General features: G+C 43.0%; 2 protein-coding genes and 1 long non-coding RNA gene across 6 annotated transcripts in view; 1 reads left to right on the plus strand and 2 right to left on the minus strand.

Moving 5' to 3' along the window:
* TAOK3 (TAO kinase 3) overlaps nt 1-22765 on the minus strand; it is a 222484-nt gene extending 199719 nt beyond the window's left edge. Inside the window, exon 1 of one of the 4 annotated variants that reach the window (XM_031000681.3) lies at nt 22458-22765. The gene's annotated coding sequence lies outside the window, so the exon portion shown is untranslated. Of the gene's footprint in view, nt 1-8716; nt 8915-9303; nt 10278-22457 lie in introns of those variants that run through there. The other 3 variants (XM_055358135.2, XM_019038283.4, XM_055358137.2) reach the window with 3 other exon arrangements.
* Nucleotides 22766-25115: 2350 nt separating this feature from the next.
* On the minus strand, nt 25116-26239 carry LOC134756594 (uncharacterized). The gene is made up of 2 exons (XR_010129433.1): nt 26053-26239; nt 25116-25609 (listed from the first exon to the last, which is right to left on the minus strand). It is a non-coding gene; the product is annotated as an uncharacterized lncRNA (long non-coding RNA).
* The window catches only part of SUDS3 (SDS3 homolog, SIN3A corepressor complex component), a 41114-nt gene continuing 40430 nt past the window's right edge, over nt 26194-26877 (plus strand). Inside the window, exon 1 of the mRNA XM_019039231.4 lies at nt 26194-26652. Coding sequence (XP_018894776.3) covers nt 26274-26652 — 379 coding nt within the window. The 5' untranslated portion in view covers nt 26194-26273. The remainder of the gene's footprint in view (nt 26653-26877) is intronic.

Raw genomic sequence — 26877 nt, forward strand, 5'->3', positions numbered from 1 at the left:
GAATGACATCTTGGGGCCACGTAGCACTTATCCTGTAGGCACTAATAGAACAGTACAGAGTTATTTAATTCCAATCTTCACAATGAGGGGTACATGGACCAACAGTTATAAACACAGGCATAGAACTGAGTTTAAGTCCAGGTTCTGCCACAGATCTTGAACAAACCACCTAACCTCTCTGAACATCAGTATACTCCCCTGTAAAGTCTATGTAAGAATATGTATGTGAATCTACACAAATATCCATTATAGAGGTTCGTTGAGATACTCATTATATAAAGCATGTATTGTAATACCTAGCACCTAACAAGCACTCATTCAGCAATTGTTATTGTTGTTGTCCATCCTGTGGAGTAACAAGTTTAAATGACGGGTCTTCAGCTACAAGACAAATTTGAGGCCAGGCATGGTGACTCACGCCTGTAATCCCAGCACTTTGGGAGGCTGAGGCGGGTGGATCACCTTAGGTCAGGAGTTCGAGACCAGCTTGGCCAACATGGTGAAACTCTGTCTCTACTAAAAATACAAAAAATTAGCTGGGTATGGTGGTGGGCACCTGTAATCCCAGCTACTCGGGAGGCTGAGGCAGGAGAATCACTTGAACCTGGGAGGTGGAGGTTGCAGTGAGCTGATGTCGTGCCATTGTACTCCAGCCTGGGCAACAAGACCAAAACTCCGTCTCAAAAAAAAAAAAGAAAAGAAAAAGAAAAAAAAAAGCCAGGTGTGGTGGTTCATGCCTGTAATCCCAGCACTTTGGGAGGCTGAGGCAGGTGGATCACTTGAGGTCAGGACTTTGAGACCACCCTGGCCAACGTGGTGAAACCCCATCTCTACAAAAAATACAAAAATTGGCCGGGCATGGTGGTGCATGCCTGTAATCCCAGCTACTTGGGAGGCTGAGGCACGAGAATCACTTGAACCCAGGAAGTGGAGGCTGCAGTGAACTGAGATCGCACCACTGCACTCCAGCCTAGGTGACAGAATAAAACTCTGTCTCAAGAAAATAAATAAAAAAAAAAAAATCTGAGGCATAACTAGGAATAGAGAAGTAGTTTGTATACTTATTTAGGTAACTAGAACAGGGGATGATTCAGTGCCCTTCCTATGTGTTTTTCCAGCATCACATGGGTCTCTGTAGCATTGCTGTACCTAAATAGTTTGTTTCCTTATTAGTTAAGGAAGAAACATAGTCCTATTCGGCACTAGTCCAAGGCCTGACCCGAGTAGATGCTCAGTAAATGTTTACTGAGTACATAAATGGACAAAGAGTATGGTGTTACTGGCTGCATCTATAGCCAAGCATCAAAACAAACTCAAAGCATTAACTAGACATTTTCAAATATCCATACTCTTACATATATGAAACATTTTGCATTTTAAAAGTTTTCATTTAGGTGTCCTATAAGCTCCTTGGCGTCAATACAAAGGAAAGTATATATTATTTAAAAAGATAGGAGACCGATTATAACACCCAATTGAAGTAATAAATATTCCTATCTTTAAGCATCTGAATATATACTTTGTCTTGCCTAATGGAATTCTCTAATAGTTTTTGCAGGGCACACCTTCACAGAGCCTAACCTTGTAACACAGCAGGCACTTAATTGTACTTAGGTTACTTAAATAATTGGATAAAAATGCTTCTTGGTTGTGTAAAATTAAATGATTATATTTAATCTATAGTTCTTTTTTTTTTTTTTTTTTTTTTTTTTTAGTCACGGAGTCTCCCTCTTTCACCCAGGCCAGACTGCAGTGGCGCTATCTCAGCTCACTCCAAGCTCCGCCTCCTGGGTTCATGCCATTCTCCTGCCTCAGCCTCCTGAGTAGCTGGGATTACAGGCACCTGCCACTGCGCCTGGCTAATTTTTTTATTTTTAGTAGAGATGGGGTTTCACCGTGTTAGCCAAGATGGTCTCGATCTCCTGACCTCGTGGTCCGCCCACCTCGGCCTCCCAAAGTGCTGGGATTACAGGCGTGAGCCACCGCGCCCGGCCTAATCTATAGTTGTATAGGATGGAAAGCTGTTATTATCAAAACTATATCTCTCCAATGGCAGCTGGCTATATCGCTTTAATAGCAGCACTTTGGGAGGCCAAGGCGGGTGGATCATGAGGTCAGGTGTTCGACACCAGCCTGACCAACATGGTGAAACTCTGTCTCTACTAAAAATACAAGAATTAGCCAGGCATGGTGGCATGCACCTGTAATCCCAGCTACTCAGGAGGCAGAGGTAGGGAGAATCGCTTGAACCTGGGAGGCAGAGGTTGCAGTGAGCCAAGATTGCACCACTGCACTCTAGCCTGGGCGACACAGCGAGACTCTGTCTCAAAAAAAAAAAAATCATATATATACACATATATATACACACATATATAGTTTCTCATAAAGAAAAGCAAACATATCAATCTGTAACCAATTACAAAACTGTCTTCATTTGTCTCACATTTTTCTGTAAATGAGGTGACAGACTGGACCCAAATAGGAAAAATACTCAGGTCCCTTCAACACTACTGTTATTACCAGGGTTACTGATCTTATCTTATTTATTTTTTGAGACAGAGTCTCACTCTGTTGCCCAGGCTGAAGTGCTGTGGCACGATCTTGGCTCACTGCAACTTCCACCACTGGGGTTCAAGCAATTCTCCTGCCTCAGCCTCCCAAGTAGCTGGGATTACAGGTGTGTGCCACCATGCCTGGCTAGTTTTGTATTTTTAGTAGAGACAAGGTTTCACTATGTTGGTCAGGCTGGTCTCGAACTCCTGACCTCAGGTGATCCATTTACCTTGACCTCCCAAAGTGTTGGGATTACAGGAGTGAGCCACTGTGCCCAGCCTGAGTTGACTTTAGATAAGCATGATGAAATACATTTACTATTTTTTCTTTCTCTTCAAAATCAGTTTCCTCCACCTTATGCTAGGAACTGTGAAAGATTTAGCTAAAAGATATGGTGTTTGTATTCAAAATGTTTACATTAGTGAAGATACAAGAGTGTGTGATAGAAGACACTACACACATTTTTGTTCATTGGTTTGCTAAATTAAAAATCACCCGAGAATTTGCAGGAAAATAGTAGGAGTAGGAAAAGCATCTAACAGGTAGTACACTTCACACAGGATCTTGAAGGAATGGTAAAATCTGAGTAGGCAGCGAGAAGCTCCAAGCAAGGGCTTTTTGGGTGAAGTAAAAGGCAGAGACTTGAATGAGTTTGGTGTGTTTGAGAGACTGACTTCAATAGAACAGAAAGAATAGGCCCAAGATCATAGGAAATGAAGCTGGATAAATAGCGTACAGGCAAATCAGAAAGGGTGTTGAAAGTCAAGCAGAAGAAGTTAGATTTAACATAGTGGAAAACAGGGAACCACTGAAGCTCTCTGAAAAGGGAGTGACATGCTAGAAGTAGCATTTAAAGAAGATTCATCATGATGAGTTGGAAAAAAGAGACTGAAATGAAGGCAGGCCACTGTGGTAGTCCAGGAACGAGGCAATAAGGGTCTGAATAGGAAAGGTGCACGAGGTACAGTGCATTTTACCAGCGATGTAATGAGCCTTGAGACTATTATGTTAGGAATTCTCAGAAACAAGGAAAAACATGGAATAAGCCAGGAGCTGGCTAGGAGACAAAGGGGTTACATTACAGATTAACACCCTGAAATTTTAAACACTAGAAGTATATTCACAACGGCTAAACATTTTTTTTTTCAAGTATCCTATAAGGAGTTTCCTTGTTTGGTTTAGTGAATTGACTGCGGGTGTCCCCTAAATTTCACATCTGTTTTGCTAACACATCCCTATGAAAATCTGCTTATGTAAGAATTAGTTTTAATATTTTCAATACGTCAACAAAGTTAACTGACCCAATACAAGATATGAACCCTAGAGTCTCAGATGGTGAGAACGGAAAACATTCTTTATGCAGTAGTTGTCCTTATGTGTGGGGAATATGTTCTAGAACATCCAGTGGATTTATGAAACCATAGATAGTATGGAACTCTATATATACTATTTCCTTTCCTATATATACATAACTACAATGAAGCTTAATTTATAAATTAGCCACAATACTCTTGCACTTTGGGGCCATTATTAAGTAAAATCAAGGTTACTTGAACACAAGCACTGAGGTACCACAACAGTCAATCTGATAACCAAGACAACCAGCTACTAAGTGACAAATAGGCACGTAGCATCTACAGTGTGGATAGGCTGGACAAAGGGATAATTCATTTCCCTGGCTAGAAGGAGCAGGTCAGCAGGAGATTTCATCACACTACTCAAAAGGGTAAGCAATTTAAAACTCATGAATGGGGCCAGGCACAGTGGCTCATGCCTGTAATCCCAGCACTTTGGGAGGCCAAGGCCAGAGGATCACTTGAGGCCAGACCGGATTTGGCTATGTCCCCACCCAAATCTCATCTTGAATTGTAGCTCCCACAATTCCCAAGCGTTGTGGGAGGAACTTGGTGGGAGGTGAGTGAATCATGGGGTGGGTCCTTCCCGTGCTGTACTTGTGATACAGTCTCATGAGATCTGATGGTTTTATCAGGGGGAGTTTCTCTGCACAAGCTCTCTTTTTTGCCTGCTGCCATCCATGTAAGACACGACTTGCTCCTCCTTGCCTTCTGCCATGATTGTGAGGCCTCCCGAGCCATGTGGAACTGTGAGTCCATTAAACCTCTTTCCTGTATAAATTACCCAGCCTCAGATGTCTTTATTAGCAGCGTGAAGACAGACTAATACATCCTGTCTCTACAATTTTTTTTTTTAAATTAGCTATCTGGGAGGCCAAGGCAGGAGGGTCCCTTGAGTCTAGGAGTTTGAGGCCGAGGCTGTGGTGAGCTATGATCGCACCACTGCACTCCAGACTAGGTGGCAAAGTGAGACTCTGTCCCACAATAAATAAATAAAATAAAACTCATGAATGGTTTATTTCTGCAATTTTCCACTTTAGTATTTTTAGACCACAGTTCACCATGAGTAATTAAAACCACAGAAAGCAAGACAGGATAAGAGGGGACTATTGTATTCAAATATACATGTAAATATCTATGTTCTATTGTCACCGAAACAAAAACATTTTTTTTAGCTGATCTAAAATCTTAAGACACAGTCCTAACTTTATCTGAGTGGTACACTCAGAAGAAAACAAACACACTCTGCTGAGAAAATAACATTTTAAGAAATCAACACTTCACCATGTTGTTTCCCGGGCTGTTCCATCAAATTGGGAGGAAATGATCTCAATTGAAACAAAATGAAAAATGTTACTAAAGTGAAATTTGTCAGATTATATAATCATTTTGATGAATAATTATCAAATCTACAGTCAATCCCTGTCTCCTTCTTCCTATCCCCTTGCAACGGGTAGTACACAATGTGGTAACAGGAAGGGCATAAATAAGATCAGTGGATTTCATCCCTGTGTTCCCTGGTACTTTCTAAATACTTCTATTATTATAACGCTGATTTTATTATCTATACATAATGCCATGTGTTGTTGTATCTCTTTCCATGATCACTTTCTGGTGAAGCTATGAATGAGAACTGAAATATCCAAAAATGGCAAAAATAAGCATAACTATTCTTGCACACTGAGCTCTTCCTTTACAGTGTGTGGCCAAAATTATGCTTTTCATACATTATTTCATTTAATCCTCACAACAATCCTGTGAAGTAGGTATTATATCAATTTTACAGAAGAAGAAACTGAGGTTTCGGGGAGGTTAAGGGATTTGTGCAAAGTCACAAAGCTAGTAGGTGGCAGACATGTTTATCTGCCACACTCTTATTAAACATTAAACTATCCTGCCAATCCCAAACCTATGTGACAGAAACTGAAAGTAAGAAATACCAGAAACCTGGATATGCTGCTGATCATGTAAAAGAATTAGGGAAGGGCATCAATTCTAAGAATTGTGTGATACAAATGATAGCTTCCTTGACTCACTTCCAACCTTTCCTTGAACTGAAAACATGGCATTCCATTCCTGAAGGAGAATGGGACACTGCTATGCACTGGGAATGTAACTGTCCCCTCCCCTCTTTTAGTAGGATAACTTGCATTACTATTTGATGGTATTGACAGGATCTCAATATCTTCTCAATTTGGTCACTTTCTTTTTTTTTTTGAGATGGAGTCCCGCTCTGTTGCTCAGGTTGGAGTGCAGTGGCGCAATCTCAGCTCACCGCAACCTCTGCCTCCCAGGTTCAAGTGATTCTCATGCCTCAGCCTTCCGAGTAGCTGGGATTACAGACTTACACCACCATGCCCAGCTAATTTTTGTATTTTCAGTAGAGACGGGGCTTCACCATGTTGGCCAGGGTGGTCTCAAATTCCTGGCCTCAAGTGATATTCCAACTTCGGCCTCCCAAAGTGCTGGGATTACAGGCATCAGCAACAATGCCCGGCCTCAATTTGGTCACATTAAAAAAAAATGATATGGCCATGTGCAGTGGCTCACACCTGTAATCCCAGAGCTTTGGGAGGCAGAGGCAGGAGGATCTCTTGAGGCCAGGATTTTGAGACCAACCTAGGCAACACAGCAAGACTCCCTCTTTACAAAAAAAAAAAAGAAACTTTAAAAAAATTAGCCAGGCATGGTGGCACATGCCTGTAGTCTTGGCTACTGGGGAGGCTGAGGCAGGAGGATCACTTGAGCTCAGGAGTTCAAGGCAGCAGTGAGCTATGACTGTGCCACTGCACACCAACCTGGGTGACAGGGTGAGACTCTGTCTCTAAATAAACAAGCAAGCCACTACTTAGATCAGCCAGTTTAAGACTAACTAGGTTGGTTGGTGACATAAAAATGATTTCTTAATAGAATATCCAGTGACCCGAGCAACTTGCATAACTCCTACCAGTGAAACTAACCTTTAAAAAATGTTCTCAGTACATGAAATGTATTCATAAGATACTTCTAAAAATAACTCCCCACTGTAATTCCCTCCTTATGCATCTGGGCAGAGATGTCATATTTCCTTCACAAAGCTTCCTTTTATGTTGCAACAGTAAGAATCTCAATTTCAAGCTAAACCAGAACAATCTAGAACTATGACATGATTATTTGTATTAGTATGCTATATTTTATATAAATTGTCCACATGTGATGGGACATCCTTACGTTTTTAACTCAGAACTATTTTTAACTGGAAAACAAAGCAGCTGTAGTTTTAAATTCTGTCATCCTTCCCCCATCTTTTTTCTGCTAACACGTGGCTTTCCACAAAAGGGTCAGTGTGATCTTTGCAGATCAGAGATAAGGAATATGGCCACAATAAACTATAGAAGGTTAAGCACGTTTTAAGTAATTCAGGAGTTTAAAACTTGTCATCTATGTATAAAACAAGCAAACAGTTATAAGTGGTTAAATAAACATGTACAAATTAATAGGATGGAGTTTGTAACTTCTACTTTTCCCTTTAACGAGTGTCATTTTGGCAGGCAGCCATATAATCTGCAATAATCTGTCATCACGAAGCACCACCCACTTCCTCTGCTTCACCCCCATCCAAGCTATGACTGGGATATTTCTGGACTGCTAATATAACATTCAGACAATCATAAAAGGCCTCTCAATGAAAGCTGAAATTAACATAATTTGTACTTTTAAGTTTTAAACATGCATAAATCTTAAGGAAAAAGAACATGCTATATGACATCACATTTTAAAGATTATTTGACACTTAAAATTTCCTTTTTCATACATTAGAAAGAATAGCGCCCCCATTAGTAATATCCACTGCAATGCTTCTTAAATGAAAACATCCTATGCATAATTATAAGACTTAATTTACACATTTAACCTGCACAGTATTATGAGTTTGGATATGACAGTCACATGTTAGCCTATGCATTTTATTTAAACCTCATTCCAAGAGACTAGTGAAGTTGGTAAAGAAATTATTAAGGTAGCTTTCCTGATTTATAACATATTTTGCATTAACTTTTTAACACACAAATGATGACATGTCAAAAAAAAAGTATCTGTTTTCCTACTTTAACTAAATTCATTTTATGGACTATAGTAGTCACATAAATTGTTAATAACCTAATGGCCAACATGTTTTATTTTTATACTTTAATAAGTAGCTAACTCTATGTATTAAATTGATTTAAAAAGTTACAAAACAAAATAAATGTGACCAAACCCTCTGACTTTTCTGTCTCTAAATTTGGTATTACATTCAAGAAACAGCTCTGCTTTCTATACTATTTTCCCTTTCTGTGAATGAAGAAAAATAGGAGGCAGGCTTGTTACTTTTAAAGATCTCTAGGATGAATAGTGTGCCACTTGGAGTAGCTTGATTGTGAAATATTGTTTTAAAGTAACAATATCATCCATTAGCATAAACTGCATCCATTTAAGATGACCTTCAGTATATTTCAAGTTTTTTATTTAAAAGACTCTTCTGACAAAATTTTGGTATTGTATTTCATGCTCAGCATTTACCTTAGTTATTCAGGAGAAAGAAAAAAATTAAATTTTTTTGAAAAATTGCCACTTTTATTTGTGGAATATCAAACTACAAATTAAATTAAATAGAGCACACGAATCCAGTGACTTTTGAGGTTGATTACTCTCAGCTGGACTTTGAGCTAAGGCCATAAATATTTCACATGAAATTCAACAGAGTTTACTCATTTTTTTTAACAGTGTTTAGACACAAACCATATTTATAATAAACATTAAATGTAAAATAAAATACCAATGACACTTACTCATAGTAGATCTCAAATGCATGTCCTATATTTCCAGTTCAACATACTAAAGACTTTAAAAATTCCGTATTTAGCTACAACAATCAATACGATTTCCCCAGAGATGGCTTCATTTAAAAAACTGCCTCTTCCTCACAGGAAAGAAAAAACTGAACTTAAGTTATAAGAACACCCCAGGCTATCAGCACCTTCATCCCGAGAAAGGAAGTTATTACAGACACTTAGTTTTTTAAGTGAGGCTTAAAGAGAGTACTTCCTGGTCAGACAGCTAACGTCAACAGCAATTTATACAGCTTTGCATTTCGACATTTTAGAAAGAACTCTATAAAAATTTTTCCAGAATTTTCCCCCCAGTACCTACAAAAGAGGAAAACTTGCTCAAGCTAATCTTATGTGAAAATCTATGAAAGTCTATCAATGCTCACCGTTATGGTATCAAGTAGATATCAGAACTGGTTACTATTATTGATAATTATATCAGCTTAAGTTTTAATTATTTTACACTTAAGCACCCTCCACTCTCCCTGCATACTAGAGTAAGGTTTCATGGAACACAATATTAGAAAGAAAAGAACCAATTTACTTACAGGAGGACAACTCACCATCTCTTGATAATGAAGAAAAGGCAACCATTCTCATTTTAATTTGCAAATTGAAAGTTAATTCTCTTTTAAACTTATGTATTTAAAAATCTTCAAGAAACTTTGTACAATACTAAAAAGGAACTGCAGATAAAAACAGCGTGATCTGGGTGCCACACATTACTATCAGTATTGCAAGCTGAAGTATTTCCTGTTACAACGCCCATTGGTTCCCACAGGTGCAAGTGCCTATGGGTGGTGGCAATTCACCCTTCCTTTTGTAAGAGATCCACTAAAGGAGATTTAAGACTGGCACAAGCAATGCTAGGAACTATTCGAACAGAACTACCTTGGGCTAATACCGAGAGACACCCAAACTAGGATGATTGTGAATTGATGATTACCTAATTCAAAAAAGCTGGAGAAAGTATATTTCAATACTTTCATTATTTTTCTAAGATGCACGATTATTAAGAATGTATGTGGTCAGGCGTGGTGGCTCACACCTATAATCCCAGCACTTTGGGAGGCCGAGGCAGGCAGATCACCTGAGGTTAGGAGTTCAACACCGGCCTGGCCAACATGGTGAAACCCAGTCTCTACTAAAAATACAAAAATGGCTGGGCGTGGTGGCAGGAGGCCGTAATCCCAGGTACTCGGGAGGCTGAGGCAGGAGAATCACTTGAACCCAGGAGGCGGAGGCTGCAGTGAGCCAAGATTGTACCACTGCACTCCAGCCTGGGCGACAGAGTGAGACTCTGTCTCAAAAGAAAAAAAAAAAAAAAGTATGGCCGGGCACGGTGGCTCACGCCTGTAATCCCAGCACTTTGGGAGGCTGAGGCAGGCGGATCACGAGGTCAGGAGATCGAGACCATCCTGGCTAACATGGTGAAACCTCATCTCTACTAAAAATACAAAAAAATTAGCCGGGCGTGGTGGCGGGCACCTGTAGTTCCAGCTACTCGGGAGGCTGAGGCAGGAGAATGGCGTGAACCAGGGAGGCGGAGCTTGCAGTGAGCCAAGATCGCGCCACTGGACTCCAGCCTGGGCGACACAGCAAGACTCCGTCTCAAAAAAAAAAAAAAAAAAAAGTATGTGATTTCATTCAACAAATGCTTACTAATTGGCTTCTATGTGCAGGGCACTATTCTAGGCACTAGGAATACAATAATGAACAAAATTAAGTCCCTGTGGTCATTCATATACTATTTAGTGGACTTTTGAGCATTTCATATATAATGAGGAAACTTCCATAAAGGCAGAGATTAAGAAATTTGTATGGAAATTTGGAAACTCAATTGTAGTTAGTGTAGTTACTAAGAAGCACTGTAATAAGTGGTCACCACTTTAAACCTAAACAGAACTTTTCCAGAAACTGTCACACAAATGTAGTGTTCTTTATGTTTTAATTGTTTTTAAAAGGCCATGTTGGAGGTAAAGGCATATGTTCCAGCAGGGAAAAGGAAAAACTTCTCACTATGAGTCATCAGTGACTAAGTTATTTTAAATCAGGCTTAAAACACATTTCAAACCCAATTACTTGTACATGCAGAAAACTGATAACAACCCTAAATTAACATCAGAAGCTTGATTTGACCAATTTTCAGGGTCAATATCAGCATCGAAGCAAAACAAGTGAAATTTTTTCTCAAGGGATAATGCCCCCATACTGAATTTTATTATTATTTTGGTCTTATTAGACTTTAATGCCTAAAAGCCATGTCATCAAGCTTCCACTAGACTTCGTTACAGTGAACAGAGTTTTCTTAGGTTTTAGCCAGAATGAGATACAGCCATCTTGGATGTATGGTGTGGTAGTAGGAATGGCTTTCATTTGCATTCAATGAAATAAAAATATAGTAAATTCAAGGCTGCTCCAAGAAAAATGTAAAACCCCGAGAGCAGAATTTGCAGATGAATACTACTCTTCCAAACTATCGTTTACTTCCTTAGGATTTTTTTTTCTTTTTTTTTTTGAGATGGAGTCTCACTCTGTCACCCAGGCTGGAGTGCAGTGGCACGATCTTGGATCACTGCAACCTCCGCCTCCTGGGTTCAAGCGATTCTCATGCCTCAGCCTCCAAGTAGCTGGGATTACAGGCATGCACCACCACATCCAGTTAATTTTTGTATTTTTAGTAGAGACGGGGGTTTCACCATGTTGGCCAGGCTGGTCTTGAACTCCTGACCTCAAGTGATCCACCTGCCTCAGCCTCCCAAAGTGGTGGGATTACAGGTGTGAGCCACTACACCTGGCTAGGATTTTATTTCCTTATTATTTTTTAAATTTCAACTTTTATTTTAGATACGGGGGTATATGCACAGGTTTGTTACATGGCAATATTGCATGATATTGAGGTTTGGGGTATGGATCCCATCACCCAGGTAGTGAGCATAGTCAAACTATTAATAATAATAATAATAATAATAATAATAATAAAACATGCTGGTGAGGCTTCAGAGAAAAGGGACTGCTTATACACTGATGGTGCGAATGTAAATTAGTCCAGCCACTGTGGAAAGCAGTCTGGAGACTTCCTTATTTTTAAAATAACGAAACCTTTTTAGCCAACAAATCGGAGGAACTCTCAAAGTCAAATTTCTCTATTTAGTCAGTCAAGAAATATTTATTGTGCAACTACTAACTGCTAGGCACTGTTCTATGAGTTGGAGATACAGCAATTAATAAAACAAAAATCTTTGCTTTCATAGACCCTAAAATTTAGGGGTGTCCAATCTTTTGGCTTCCCTGGGCCACAATGAAAGACGAAGAATTGTCTTGGGCCACACACAAAATACACCAACACTAACAATAGCTGATGGGCTAAAAAAAAAAAAAAAAAAAAGGTCCATGCATAAATCTCACATAAATCTCATAATGTTTTAAGAAAGTTTACAAATTTGTGTTGTGCCCCATTCAAAGCCATCCTGGGGTGCATGCAGCCTACGGGCTATGGGTTGGACAAGTTTGCACGTAGGAATATAAGACAAACAAGCAAAAAATTCAGCATGTGAGGTGGTAAGTGCTATGGAGAAGGATACGGTAGGAAAGATGGAACAATAAGTTTATTTGTTCACAGTTGCAAATTGCCTAGATCACACAGTAAGAAAAATTGCTTTGGAAGACCAGAGTGCTAAGCCTCCCTCTCCCAGGCTCTACCTCTGACTCAAGTGAACATCCACCTTCTGTTGAAAATGACAATCTTATTTCAATTGTTGCTAATAGCTAGAGAAAGGAAAACAGGCCAGGTGTGCAGTGGCTCACATCTGTAATCCCAGAACTTTGGAAGGCCAAGGTGGATGGATCGCCTGAGGTCAGGAGTTCGAGACCAGCCTGCCCAACATGGCAAAACCCCGTCTCTACTAAAAATACAAAACACTAGCTGGGTGTAGTGGCATGTGCCTGTAATCCCAGCTACTTGGGAGGCTGAGGCAGGAGAATTGCTTGAACCTGGGAGGTGGAGGTGGCAGTGAGCCGGGATTGCGCCACTGCACTCCAGCCTGGGCAACAGAGAAAGACTCCGTATCAAAAAAAAAAAAAAAGAAAGAAAGAGACAGGAAAACAAACTTCCAAATACCAATCTGATAAAAATACCACTTAAGGAAATAAAATAACAAATATGAAACACTGAGTCAAAGGCCACTTTAGAGAATATTATCAATGTTAAAAACGAACATACAAGTATCCATATACTTGCTACCACTGGCATCAGATTTACCAACTGTCAGGGTCACAAGTGAATTCTTCTCTTAGGAATGCACATTATCTTCACCAGCAGCAATAATTATATCTTACAATTGCACACAGAATTGTATGTATAATTATATTTAAATATTATTTTGAACCTAAAGTATTTAAATTTCCATACAATTTGACAATTAAGATACTAGTTGCAAGACACTAGGTTAGATGTATAAGACACTGTCCTTTTAAAATTAAGAATATGGACATCTAAGAAGGATAAGTACAAATCCTACAATGTAATATTAGAGAGTATTATGTAATAAGAAAAAGTACAAATCAAGTACTTAGGGAATTCAAAGCGGAGAGTAGCAAGGAGGATAATCAGAGAAGGACTCATGAAAGATGGCATTAGAGGTAGTTCTGGAAAATGAGGAACAGAAGGCATACTACGTAAAAGAAATGGAACAAAATCCTGAATGGGGCACATCACTAAGCGCTTGGCTAGTAAGAAGACCAGTCTGGTCAAGGCAGTGTGTGTGTGTGTGTGTGTGTGTGTGTGTGTGTGTGAGAGAGAGAGAGAGAGAGAGAGAGACAGACAGACAGACACACAGACACACACAAACAGGCTGATAGGAGCCTAAAAACAGGTTTATAGGCCGGGCAGGGTGGCTCATGCCTGTAATCCCAACACTTTGGGAGGCTGAGGTGGGCGGATCACCTGAGTTTGGGAGTTTGAGACCAGCCTGACCAACATGGAGAAACCTTGTCTCTACATGGAGAAACAGCTACCATTGTACTAAAAATACAAAATTAGCCGGGCGTGGTGATGCATGTAATCCCAGTTACGCCTGTAATCCCAGTTACTCGGGAGGCTGAGGCAGAATTGCTTGAACCTGGGAGGCAGAGGTTGCAGTGAGTGGAGATGGCGCCATTGCACTCCAGCCTGGGCAACAAGAGCAAAACTCCGTCTCAAAAAACAAACAAACAAATAAAACAGGTTTATAAATCTGTACTGAGTTTGGTAGGTCATGGGGAATTACTAAAGGTTTTGAACATGTGAGTGTCAAAATCAGAGCCGTACTTTAGGGAGAATAACAGAGTAACAGTGTATCTAGGAAGAATGAAAACCAAAAGGAGACTGCAAAATTGTCATGGCTGTCCTTCCCTTGCGCCTTATTAAGGCCCTCATAAGATCCTTTGACCACTGAGAGGTATAAAGTGGAAGATGTTCTGAGTTGAAAAACCAGATCTAGGTCATAGTGGTCTGGTTTACCATGGTCTCTGTGACCTTTGGAAGTCATTTATCCTCTCTGAGTTTCAATTTCCCTATGTATGAATCTATTAATTATTCTTTTTGGAAAAAGTCAGGAGCCAGCTATGAGATTCAGCAAATGATTAGATACTAGGAGTAGAACACACACACAATATGAAATTGTTTCAAGTGATTAAAATAATAAAGAGGCCAGGCACAGTGGCTCATGCCTGTAATCCCAGCACTTCGAGAGGCCAAGGCAGGAGGATTGCTTTAGCCCAGGAGTTTGAGACCAGCCTGGCCAACACGGTGAAATCCCCCTACTAAAAATACAAAAATTAGCCAGGCATGGTGGCGGGTGCCTGTAATCGCAGCTACTCCAGAGGCTGAGGCAGGAGAATTGCTTGAATCTGGGAGGCGGATGTTGCAGTGAGCCAAGATCGCACCACTGCACTCCAGCCTGGGTGACAGAGCAAAACTCTATTCCAAAAACATAATAAACAGCTACCATTAAGCACTTCCTATGTGTCACTGTGCTTGGCACTTTAAAAAAATCACTTCACTTATTCCTTTCACAGATCCCAAGAGGTATGGATTCTTATTTTACAGCTGAGAGAATTGAGAGCTTTAATCAAGACTTTAGTAACTGCCCAGGGTCAGGCAGCAGACATAGTAAAGGGGCCAAAATAGGTGCCTAGATCTTTCCCAGTCTAAGGCCCTCTCTCCTTCCACTGTATCTTGCTGTTTTTTATGTAGCAGATGAATAATGCTAACATTTATTCTTACATTCCAAAGAAATCAGTATCTCTCTCTCTTTTTTAATTTTTTTATTTTTAGACAGGGTCTTGCTCTATCAGCCGGGCTGGAATGCAGTGGCGTGATCATTGCTCATGCAACCTCCATCTCCCAGGTTCAAGTGATCCTCCCACTTTAGCCTCCTGAGGAGCTGGGATTAGAGGCGTGCAAAACCACGCCCAGCTAATTTTTGTATTTTTTGTAGAAATGGGCGGGGGCGGGGGCGGTGTTTCACTGTGTTGCCCAGCCTGGTCTTGAACTCCTGGGCTCAAGAAATCCTCCCTCCTCCCTCATTAGCCTCCCAAAGTGCTGGGATTACAGGTGTGCCCATTGTCTCTTTAGTACCTTTTAGATATATGTATTTTAAAAAGCACTCAATGAGGGTAAGAAACAAAGTGTGGACATAAATATAATCTACTAGTTTGCTGATCATTCATTAATTCACTCAATTTCCATTTACTGAGCATCTTCATACTCTGTGCTTCGTACTATACTTACTACGGAGGATGCAAAGATGAATAAAACCCATCTCTGTCCTCATAAGCTAGTAAATAACACGTGTTAACAGGAAACTGGTATAAAACAACAGAAGAGAATTTTGCCATGAAATGATGGAGGCATATTACTATAAATTTAAATCTCTGCTATTAAATCTTGACCTAGGTCATTTAAAAACTGTATGTATACGGTTTGAAAGTATTTGTGTATTTACACATACACACCCTGAAACTATAAGCTAATGTTCGGAACAGAATAGAAAATTGGCCATGGGCTGGGCACAGTGGCTCACACCTGTAATCCCAGCACTTTGGGAGGCTGAAGCAGGCGATCACCTGAGGTCAGGAGCTCGAGACCAGCCTAGTCAATATGGCAAAACCCCGTCTCTACTAAAAATACAAAAATTAGCCAGGCATGGTGGTTGGCGCCTGTAATCCCAGCTACTCTGGAGGCTGAGGCAGGAGAATCGCTTGAACCCAGGAGGTGGAGGTTACAGTTAGCCAAGATGGCACCACTGCACTCCAGCCTGAGTGAAAGAGCGAGACTCGATCTCAAAAAATAAATAAATAAAAAATAAAAAATAAAGAAAATTGGCTATGAACTATGATTCTGTTTAGTGTGTCTGCTGCCAAGACTAATTAAGTTATTAATGTATTTAAGAAAGCATTCTGTCTTGATTAGTGCCATCTATTGTAATGGGTAAATAAAACATATTTGAATTGTCATAGCCTTGATTGCCATGGACATAAGCCAATATCATTAGAAAGTGAAACACATAAAATTAAATATATACTGCACAGAGTCCCTGTTTGAGTGGAAATAAAAGGTTCTCTTATTGACACTCAAAAATAGTGGAAGAAAGTAAAATTGATCCCTTCAATAAGTACTTTGATAACTGACTACAATATTAATATAAAGTGTACAATGTGAGGTTGATTTCACTACCCATCATTTCACTGAGGCCAGAGGTGAAGTGAAAGGGCCCAGAACACTAGACTCCAGCATGTAAATTCCTACTGCTAGGAGTTAAAGTCACGTGGACCACACCTCTTTGTTTAATGGAACTAGGTTTTTCTAGGTATAAAATGTTTACTCCAGGCCAGGCATGGTGGCTCACGCTTGTAGTCCCAGCACTCTGGGAGGCTGAGGTGGGCGGATCACTTGAGGCCAGCAGTTCAAGACCAGCCTCACCAACATGGTGAAACCCCGTCTCTGCTAAAATTACCAAAATTAGCTGGGTGACGTGGTGGGTGCCTGTAATCCCAGCTATGAGAGAGGTGGAGGTTGCAGTAAGCCGAGATGGCACCACTGAAGTCTAGCCTGGGCGACAGAGTGAGGCTGTCTCGAAAACAACAACAACAAAAATGTTTATTCCAGGCCATCTTCCTTTTCTCACACACTCTAGGGATTAAAAATGTTTATTTGTGAGACAGCTGACAAATGGTTAGGAGACTAATCTCTGATAACAAATAAAGAAATTGGCCCCTAAGTCATTCTGTTGCCAGGGAATTAGCCCTTTAACATGCAAAGTAGAAATAACTTAGAAAGATTTTAAATATAATTCAATATCCCTAACAAATCTCAATTCAGACAGGAAAAAAATATATTAAGTTGATTTATAAAGCAGGTAACTTTAATAACGTATGTCTGGAACAAAATTTATCAATTCTATCGGTTATTACTTAAATTTGAAAGTTTTTTTTTTTTTTTTAATTTGGTGCTTGTAGCTTGGAAATGAGGGAGATCACATTTTGGCCCATAAATTCAACATAACTAATCTATAATTATAGGTGTATAGATAAATATCACTTATGTTTCTTTTACTTAGCTGAGCCTAAGAAACAGTAAAAAAAACTTTTAATATAGCTTACAAATAATAAAGCAACCAATTAAATGGGTGATAAAGCTAAATTGTCACAAATTAAATTCCCTATGCTGATATGCAATCTTATAATATCCTACAACTTAAAACTATGAATTCAAAAACTATACATTACTGAAAAGTCGTCTTTTTTCGTAGAGTCACAAAATCCTCCCTCCCTCTCTCCCTTCTGTTTTTTTTTTTTTTGCGGGGGGTGGGGAGAGCGAGGGAAGAAATGAAAACTAGGGAAAAAATTATTTTAAAAAAAGGGGCACTTAATTCTCTATTTTTTAAAAAAGTACCAACAGTTTTCATCTATTCCCCTATGCTACTGATATCAACAAATATGAATACTGGCCGGCAATGAAAATGTTTATTCAGGTTGGCTTAAACATTACACCAAATTAGATATCAAGGTAGTCTCTGAGATTACAATAGTTTGCCTGTATACGACTCCAGTAGTATAGAAAGAGTAAAATGTGTTATTGTATATACTGGGAAGTATTTGCATCCTGCTAAACAAAGACTGAAAACAGTTTGAGAACCAAAAAGACCTTGCAATGTGTGGTTGCTGTAAGCTTTCATACGGAACTGTAAGGCTCCATCTTAACGTCTTTTGGTTATTATTATTATTTTTTGAGACGGAGTCTCGCTCTGTCGCCCAGGCTGGAGTGCGACGGCGCTATTTCGGATCACTGCAAGCTCCGCCTCCCGGATTCGAGCGATTCTCCTGCCTCAGCCTCCCAGGTAGCTGGAATTACAGGCGCCTGCCACCACGCCCCGGCTAATGTTTGTATTTTTAGTAGAGACGGGTTTTCACCACGTTGGTTAGGCTGGTCTCGAATTCCTGACTTCAGGTGATTCACCCGCCTTGGCCTCTCAAAGTGCTGGGATTACAGGCGTGAGCCACCGTGCCCGGCCTGGTTATTTTTTTAACAGAAAATAGGCCGGGCGCGGTGGCTCACTCCTGTAATCCCAGCACTTAGAGAAGCTGAGGTGGGTGGATCATTTGAGGTCAGGACTTCTAGATCAGCCTAGCCACCATGGTGAAAAACCGCTTCTAATAAAAATACAAACATTAGCCGGGTGTGGTGGCGCACGCCTGTAATCCCAGCCACCCGGGAGGCTGAGGCAGCAGAATCGCTGGAACCAGGGAGGCGGAGGTTGCAGTGAGCCGAAATCGTGCCCCTGCACTCCAGCCTGGGCGACAGAGCGAGACTCTGTCTCAAACAAAAAAAAATAAAAATAAAAGTAAAATGAAAAAAAAAAAGAAAATAAAAAGTTTAAATAAACAAAAGGGCTGAGGATAGTGGGTTTATGCCTGTAATCCCAGCACTTTGGCAGGTGGAGGCGGATGGATCACTTGAGCTCAGGAGATTGAGACCAGCCTGGGCAATGTTGTGAAACCCCATCTCTACTAAAAATAGAAGAAAAAAAAAAAAAAAGAAGAAGAAGAAAAAGCCAGGCGTGATGGTATTTGCCTGTGGTCCCAGCTACTCAGGAGGCTGAGGCAAGAGGATCGCTTGATCTTGGGAGGCAGAGGCTGCAGTGAGAGAATATCCCGCCACTGCACTCCAACCTGGGTGACAGAGCTACATACACCCTGTCTCAAATAAATTAAATAAATAAATAAGCAAGTCAAGGTACAATGATTTCATATATTTATAGCTTCTCGTAGTATAGTTTTAGTTTTTTGAAACAAATGAAAAAAATTTTCACAGAATCCCTACTCTCCTAACCCCCCAGGGAATGAAGTTATTATAGGCCTTTACTATCACTACAAATTCTACTGCAAAGAATCTCTCTTTAACGTCTCTGGATCAATACCATAATATAATGTGGTTGAAATGACTGCTTTAGTAATCACTTAGGGGAGTATCAGAGCACTTTCTTTTCTTACCAGGAAATAAATTTAATGTTTTGTCTTAAGAAACGACCATTTGTACCAGTCAGAAATGAGCTAACAAATATGGTGAAAGCATATCTGCTCAAATATTTCTATTACTTTGTAGAATTATTGATATTGAGATTCTCAATCCTTCCACAGGCCATTTCATACATTATATGCATTGCAAAATGAATATATGCCTGTTCTAAATACCCTTTTGAGTTAACTGACCTTATTTTTACTTGAATTCGATCTAGCATTCTAGAAAAATAAATTTAATGTAAAAAAATACACTCAATACATCTTAAATATAGTGTCTCATATTTTAAATCTGTATTTGCTGTTGTTGTTTCTCTCATCTGTATAATTTCTATGTTTCAGGAGAGGACTTCTAGTTAGCGGAATTTTTTTTCTTTTTGAGACGAAGTCTTGCTCTGTCGCCAGGCTGGAGTGCAGTGGTGCGATCTTGGCTCACTGCAACCTCTAACTCCTGGGTTCAAGCGATTCCTCTGCCTCAGCCTCCTGAGTAGCTGGCCCTACAGGCACACACCACCACGGCCATCTAATTTTTTGTATTCTAGTAGAGACGGGGTTTCATCATGTTGGCCAGGATGGTCTCCATCTCCTGACCTTGTGATCCGCCTGCCTCGGCCTCCCAAAGTGCTAGGATTGCAGGTGTGAGCCACCGCGCCTGGCCATGTTAGTGGAATTTTCATAACCACATCAAGCTGCACACTCTCTGAAGCCATAGAAGAACTGCTCTGTATCAGGTAATGTCAAATAAAATCCCTAAACAGTGCTTCTCCTCTACTTATTATTACCCTGATAAAAATAACTTCAGTAATTTTTGTCTTGGATTTACATAGCAGTTATATGTAAGGCATCTACATTATATATTTAGGAAATAATACAACATTCCTTTATTCCTCTTAGTTGAAACTGCCTATATTGAACACTGGCAAAAGACTTCTAATAAAACACATTCTAAACCTGAAACAAAGGCGGTATCTAAATAACCGACATTACATAGTAATTACATTCCTCACTATTTTCCTAAAACCATCATTTTCGATGTCTGCTTCTATGAAAAAAGAAACCAGTCCAAGAGGTGAGGAGATACAACCTATAAACATTGAAAAGGAGGCTTTAAAAATTCAAATACAAAACTGCTGGGTACAACCATAACAAAGCATGTGCATTCGAGTTTGAAAAGTAGGTAGGGCAGTATTAACATATCCTAAGTGCTGTGAACGACTAGCCTCATCATTAATTTAATTTTCACATCCCTCAGAGTAGGAGGCTGTCCCCCAACTCCCACCCCCTATTGCTTCCCACTATTTGTTTCAACCTCTTAATAGACACACTTGCCTCCCACCAGGACACACAGTGTCTGGTTTAAATAGGTTTATCTCTCTCCTTAGCTTGTCCTGGAATTACGCCTAAAGCTCAATCCTGGCAGCTTTTAGGATAAGAAATCTAATTGGAAAGAGCTCTTAGTTATGCGACTCCAAAACCTCTTTTGAAAATTTAGTTTGACCTTCCAACTATCTCCAACAGATCAAAGTTAAACAGTCCAGATTCCAAACCTAGTATAGTTCCTTTAAATCTGCATTGTAAACATTGATACTGATATGCTGCCAAATCTAAAAAAGTTTCTTAGCTCCTTGAGCTAAAATGAAAAACCAGTAGTCCAGGAAAACACAAGGGTCTATCAAAGAAATATTCTTATTAATCTAAAACACGGATCTCCAAAAGGATCCCTGTCCCTTTCAACTTCTTGTGGAGGGGAAAGTGGGGGAGGTTTGAAGAAGCCCCTTCCAACTTTTCACCTGACCTTTTCATTAAGATCAGGAAGCCCCTCGCTTTCAAGACATCCACATCAGACTCTAAGGAACGAATGCGAAGCCAGCGGGCCAGTGAGAAGAGGTCAGGCCGCGCAGGTCTCTTGATCATTCCAAGATCTTTGTCCTGCAGCCAGCCCCACCAGCCCCTCCAGCTCCTCCAGCTCCTCCAGCCCATGCGTTTCACTTCGGAGATGTTTCATTACATAATCCAGCTCCGGAGTCCCCCCGGAGTCCTGGGGGCTCACACTCCACCCTCAGGGAGGTCGCTGATGCCAGACCCTGGGAGCACCTCCCCGCTCCACTCGTCTGCGCTGCAGCCGGTTCCTATTTGCCCGACGCCGCGACTGCGACCCAGGCTCCCCGCCGCAGCCGTTCTTGGGGGGGCTCCCGCAACTCAGCGGGCGCGACCCCCCGCCCGCTCCCTCGCTGCTCCCGCTGGGCCCCCGCTATGTGACTGGGGGCCCGACCCGCACCCATGGAGCACCGCTCCTCCCTCGGGGTCCGCGCCTGCACCTGACGCTCAAAGCCCCTCTCGGAGTCCCACGCTCGCATGCGCTGTCCCGAGCCCTCTGGGGGTCCCCTCCTCTCACCTCGCTGTCCTGGCCCCTCTCGGGGTCACCCTGCTCCCACCCGCTGTCCCGGCCTCTCTCTAGGTGTCCTGCTCTCAGCTCCGCTGTCTCAGCCCAGCCCCCTTCCGGGACCCCTCCTCTTCTCCCTCTGTCTTGGCCCTTCCTGGGGTCTTCTCACACTCTGTTCTAAGCCCTCTGGGGATCCCCTGTCTTCACATCCCCTGACCGGTCCCCTCTCTTTACTCTGTCCTGGATCCTCTCTGGGTCCCCTCCCCTCACCTCGGGGTCTCCTCTCCCCGGGTGCTGTCCCAGCCCCTCTCGGGGTCCCCATCTCTCAGACTCTCAGTGCCGGCCCCTCTCGGGGACCCTTCCCCTCTCCCCGCTGTCCCTGACCTTTTCTGGGACCTGGTCCTTCAGGGGACCCCCTCCCCTCATCCCCCTATCCTAGTGCCTCATGAGGCACCCACCCCTCACCCCACTACCCCAGCCCCTCTCCGGGTCCCTTCCTCTCACGCGCACTGCCCCGGCCCCTCTTGGAGACCCCTCCCCTCAGACTTTCAGTCTTGGACCCTCTCGGAGTCCTCTCCACTCAGAGCCACTGCCTCGGTCCCTCTCGGAGCCCCTCTCCTCACCCGCTGTCCCGGTCCCTCCCGGGGTCTCCTCTCCACAGTCTGCACTGTCGAGCCCGCTCCCGCAACTCCCCTCACTCTGCCTGGGGTCCCGCCGCCTCGGCTCCCACTGTCATGCCCCGCGCCCCGGTGCTCTCACCTCAGACCTGCTGTCACCACCCCCGGGCCCGGCGCCGCCGCCGCCGCTTCCTCTCCCACACTTGTTCCTGAGTCGCTCTCCTGTGGCTTGTTCCCCGGCGGATCCTTGGGTCCGGTCGCTGAGTGCCGGATCCGGCTGTGCGCAGCCTCTGCTGGCGGTCTCGGCGTTGCGTCCCACTCTCCACGCAGGACCCCGCCGCCCGGCGCCACAAGGACCCTCCCGCGGCCGCCGCCGCTGCTGCTGTCCGAGGTGCGGCTCCTGCCAGGGGTGGCCAATCGCACCGGACTGCGCCGAGCACGCCCCGCCCCACCGTCTCAGTCCGCCCGCCCCCTGCCCCGGACCACGCCCCAAGCTCGGCTCCAATAGGCTCTCTACTGACCTTCCCTGATCGCGGGGCACACGGCCGGGGCCGTATATAGGTATTTGATTGATGGAGCCTGGGAAGCCGAGCGGTCGATGGAACCCGAAGATTGGCGGAGTTGTCGATGGGCGGGACAGGGCAGGGCGGGGTCTCCTCAGACGCGGAAGACCTTGCAACTTTAGTAACCTACGGGCCCGCCTGGGGTGCGGTCAGTCTTGTTTGTGCTGCTCCCCGGTCAAAGTTCATGGCGTTTCTCCCCACGCCTTTACTTTTCTTGGGAGAATCCCAGGGACCACCATGTTAGAGCCTTTGGGGAGGACCCCAGTCTCTCGCTAGACCTTGCACAGCTTTCTTAGTAATTCTGCCATGAACTAATATAGCATTTATTTGCCCAGGATTTGTAAAAATTTCCTGGATTTAAACCATTTCTTTTTAAAATCTCTTGCAAGGGAGTTGCTTCTCCTTGAATTGAGTTCAGCAGCCGTCAGTTTGATACCGTTGGGGGAAAAAAAATCTATATACAGTACTAGGTGCATACTTTGCCCAACTAAGCGTTCAATGCGGGGCACATTTTGATAGGTGCAAGGACAAAGCTTTAGAAATTTTCAGTTTGTAGGTTTTTATGACAGTAGGAAGACTGTGGTAGGGGAACCTACCTACCTTGTTAGCTTAACAAGGTTTCAGCAAACCTATTCAATATAACCTTTTTCCAGGGCCACAGGTTTTAATGATTCTATGTGAACGTGTGGCCAAAGGATAACGAGCTTTGACCCAAGTTTAACATGTGATAATCAGAGACTCCTCTTGATCCACGCTAAAGGATAGTGCCTGCCAGGGGTGAAAGTGCATCATGCTACTAAGACCCATTTGTGTTATTTTTGTGAAACTGGATATGCTGATCAAATCAACACCGGAAACAGAAAACTGCTTTCCTTACTCTTAACCCCAAAAGTAAGTTTATGGACTTTAGAATTCAGCATTTTATGAAGAAACTGTTTCGTTTCAGGAACACATTTTGATCCTAAGTTTTGTCAGATGTATACAGGCCTTAGTTCTCAGAGAACCCTCGATTGTTAACTTTTTAACTCCAGCTGACAAAATGTGTTTGTGTTCTAAACAGTATACATGTTTCTTCTAGTGTTTTAAGAATCATACGCCATTCATCACCTGAGGTCAAGGGTTCCAGACCTGCCTGGCCAACATGGTGAAATCCCGTCTGTACGAAAAATACAAAAATTAGCCGGGCATGGTGGCACCCACCTGTAATCCCAGCTACTCGAAAGGCTGAGGCAGGAGAATCGCTTGAACCCGGAGGCGGAGGTTGCAGTGAGTGGAGATCGCATCACTTCACTCCAGTCTGGGTGAAAGAGCAAAACTTCGTCTCAAAAAAAGAAAAAAAGAAAAAGAAAAAAAACGAATCATACTCCATTCCAATTGTGATGTCCCCCTTTAAAGTTTCAGTTTGGGTGTTAGGGTAGGCAGAGAAGGCCTGGAAGCAAAGAAGTTGTGGAAATGGGGCTGGCAGGGCTTCGTTTCAAGTCATTTCGAGTTCCTGAGCGGTGTGGCTGAGTACCGTTTTGAGAAGGGATACAGAAAAAGATTTCAAGGTGGTAAAACTTGGTTTTGAGGGAACTTGATTTTTACAGGAGTATAGCGACTGTCCAAAATCATATTAAATAAATCTAAAGGTTGGGTAAGACTAAAGACATAAGAGAATTTTTTTGAGTAGGTCCACCTTCACTAAAGAGCATTTTTTAGTTCTGCAGCTGGCAATCTGGACAGAAAAAAGTGGGGTAAGTTTTCATAACCCAAGTGCTCAGTTGTGTCTATTCATTACATATAAAAAAGAAATGCATGACCATTAACAGATGCTGTTTGCAGTCAAGAAGATAGCAGTAAAACATAAGCAGGATAAAAATCTCAGCGACTTGAAAGGAAACCATTTAGCAACGAAATAAACTTAAAAATTAATTGTATCGATGAACTCTTGATTTCTAAAATCTTTGCTTTTTCTGCACTATGATTACTGCTACTGACAGGAACCCAAGTTACTTATAGTTGATTGCAAGTAATTTAGATGTTCTCCAACAGCACAAAGAAAGAAAATGACTTCATCTTTTGGACAAGAGACAGTTCTGAAATCCTAGTTTAAATATAGATGGCAGACCTACGGTGCGATCTGAGAATGATTCTTATTTAGAAGGGGCTTCAGAAGATCTCGGAACTCCTGGAAAGACATCTTAGCATTCCATTCTGGAAATTCTTTAGTTTTGTTGGGAGAAAAAATCACTTACAAATAGAGCCAAGATTTTAATTAAAACAAGGTAGTAAATAAATGTCAAAATAAGTGGGATGAGAATAACGTTTCATTTTTAGAAGAGTCCATAGGGAACAATTCAGAGATAAATTTAATCACAAAAGGTCTGAGAATGGGAATATTCGGTTCCACCCTGGTTTTCACATCTGTTCATTTTCACTACTGGTTGCGTTTCCTACGGAGACTCGGGTGGAACATAAAAGTGGGGCTACTTTGGACAAACCATTAAAAACCTTACCCTTTTTTCTCGCTACACACAACTAGACCACATTGCTCTTAGCTAAAGGGACACCTTAAATCTATTCGTTCAGCAAAACTTATAACACCGTGTTCCTTTTCTACTCAGAGGGAATCGCACAAATTAATTCTTGCAGATACTCAGCTCTCCTGTTTTTTAAGCTTCCACGTGGGCCTTAGCCAAATAACTTCTGGTAGGCAAATTCTCCCCTTCTTCAGTTGAGAGCTCAGAGCAAGCTGTTGGATTAAGCAAAAGCACCTTTTAAAAAATTAATATTCAAGGCAGCTGTACCGCGGAGGGCCTGGGTCTCGGAGTCTAAAAAATCAGACTGGACGTTACTATGTTTTTTTAGGCAAACGACAGCTCGTTTCTCATTTGTAAAACCGGGGGAACATCTTACCGAATAAACCTTACACAAACAGAAAGGATTCCTAAGGGCTGGGAAAATACTATTTTGCTGTCCCCAGGATGGAATATCAGCATCCTTGTCTTTTAGCTCTTAATAAAGCTCTAACTAGTCACAGGAGGAGCCAGGCTGCATGATCACGCACACTCTGGACGTCTAGGTTTTCCGACCTAATAAGGGGGCAGGTCGCGTCGTTCCCCTGCTTAAATTAGAGACCACCTCCACCTGCCAAGGGCCCTTCAAACCCTCCGCCCCTAGGTCGCTAACGATCACCTCTTTAGTTCTAGCTCCAGGCGCCGCCTGGCGGCTGCCTCCGGAAGTCGCCTGCGAGCCTCGGGGTCCTGACCGCTGCTGGGCCTGCCCGTAGATTTGCCTGACTCTAGCGAACCTGGCTCCGCCCCTCCCCCACTATACGTTGAGGATTTTAAGACGGCGATGAAAGGGCTGAGGTTGCGGCGACGGGGGCGTCCAGCGGCATCTCCACTCCCCCAAGGATGGCGGAATCAGGCCGTTGTCGGGCAGCTCTCGACCCGGAAGTCGCTCGCGGCGCGAGGCCCCCGTTGCCGAGCGCGGGCGCGGGGGGCGGAGCTCGGCGGAGACGGGGAAGGGGTAGCCGTGGCTGCCGGTCCTCGAGTTGGGGGCTGCCGCGGACACTGCTAGGCAGACGGCGAGTACCGAGCGCGGGTGGCCGCGGTGTCCGTGGGCCACGCTCAGCTGCGGTCAGAGGCGACATGAGTGCCGCGGGGCTGCTGGCCCCGGCCCCGGCCCAGGCTGGAGCGCCGCCGGCCCCCGAGTACTACCCCGAGGAGGATGAAGAGCTGGAGAGCGCCGAGGACGACGAGCGCAGCTGTCGGGGCCGCGAGTCGGACGAAGGTGAGTCCTGCCGCTCGCCCGGCCGCCCGGAGCGGAGGTGGGACCGCTGGGGGAGGGGGTGGGGCTGTTCGGGAGAGGGGCGGGGCGGCCTCCGGGGCCTGGGGCTGCGTGGAGGGGCCGCCGGGAGTTGCGGGGCTCGGGGAAGTTACCCCCATCCGTGCTGGAGTAGCGGGGAAGCTCTGGGTGCGTTACACTCGACTGTGATGGGGAGAGGGGACTTAGATG

The sequence above is a fragment of the Gorilla gorilla genome, chromosome 10 (assembly GCF_029281585.2).
Source record: "Gorilla gorilla gorilla isolate KB3781 chromosome 10, NHGRI_mGorGor1-v2.1_pri, whole genome shotgun sequence".
Classification (NCBI taxonomy): domain Eukaryota; kingdom Metazoa; phylum Chordata; class Mammalia; order Primates; family Hominidae; genus Gorilla; species Gorilla gorilla.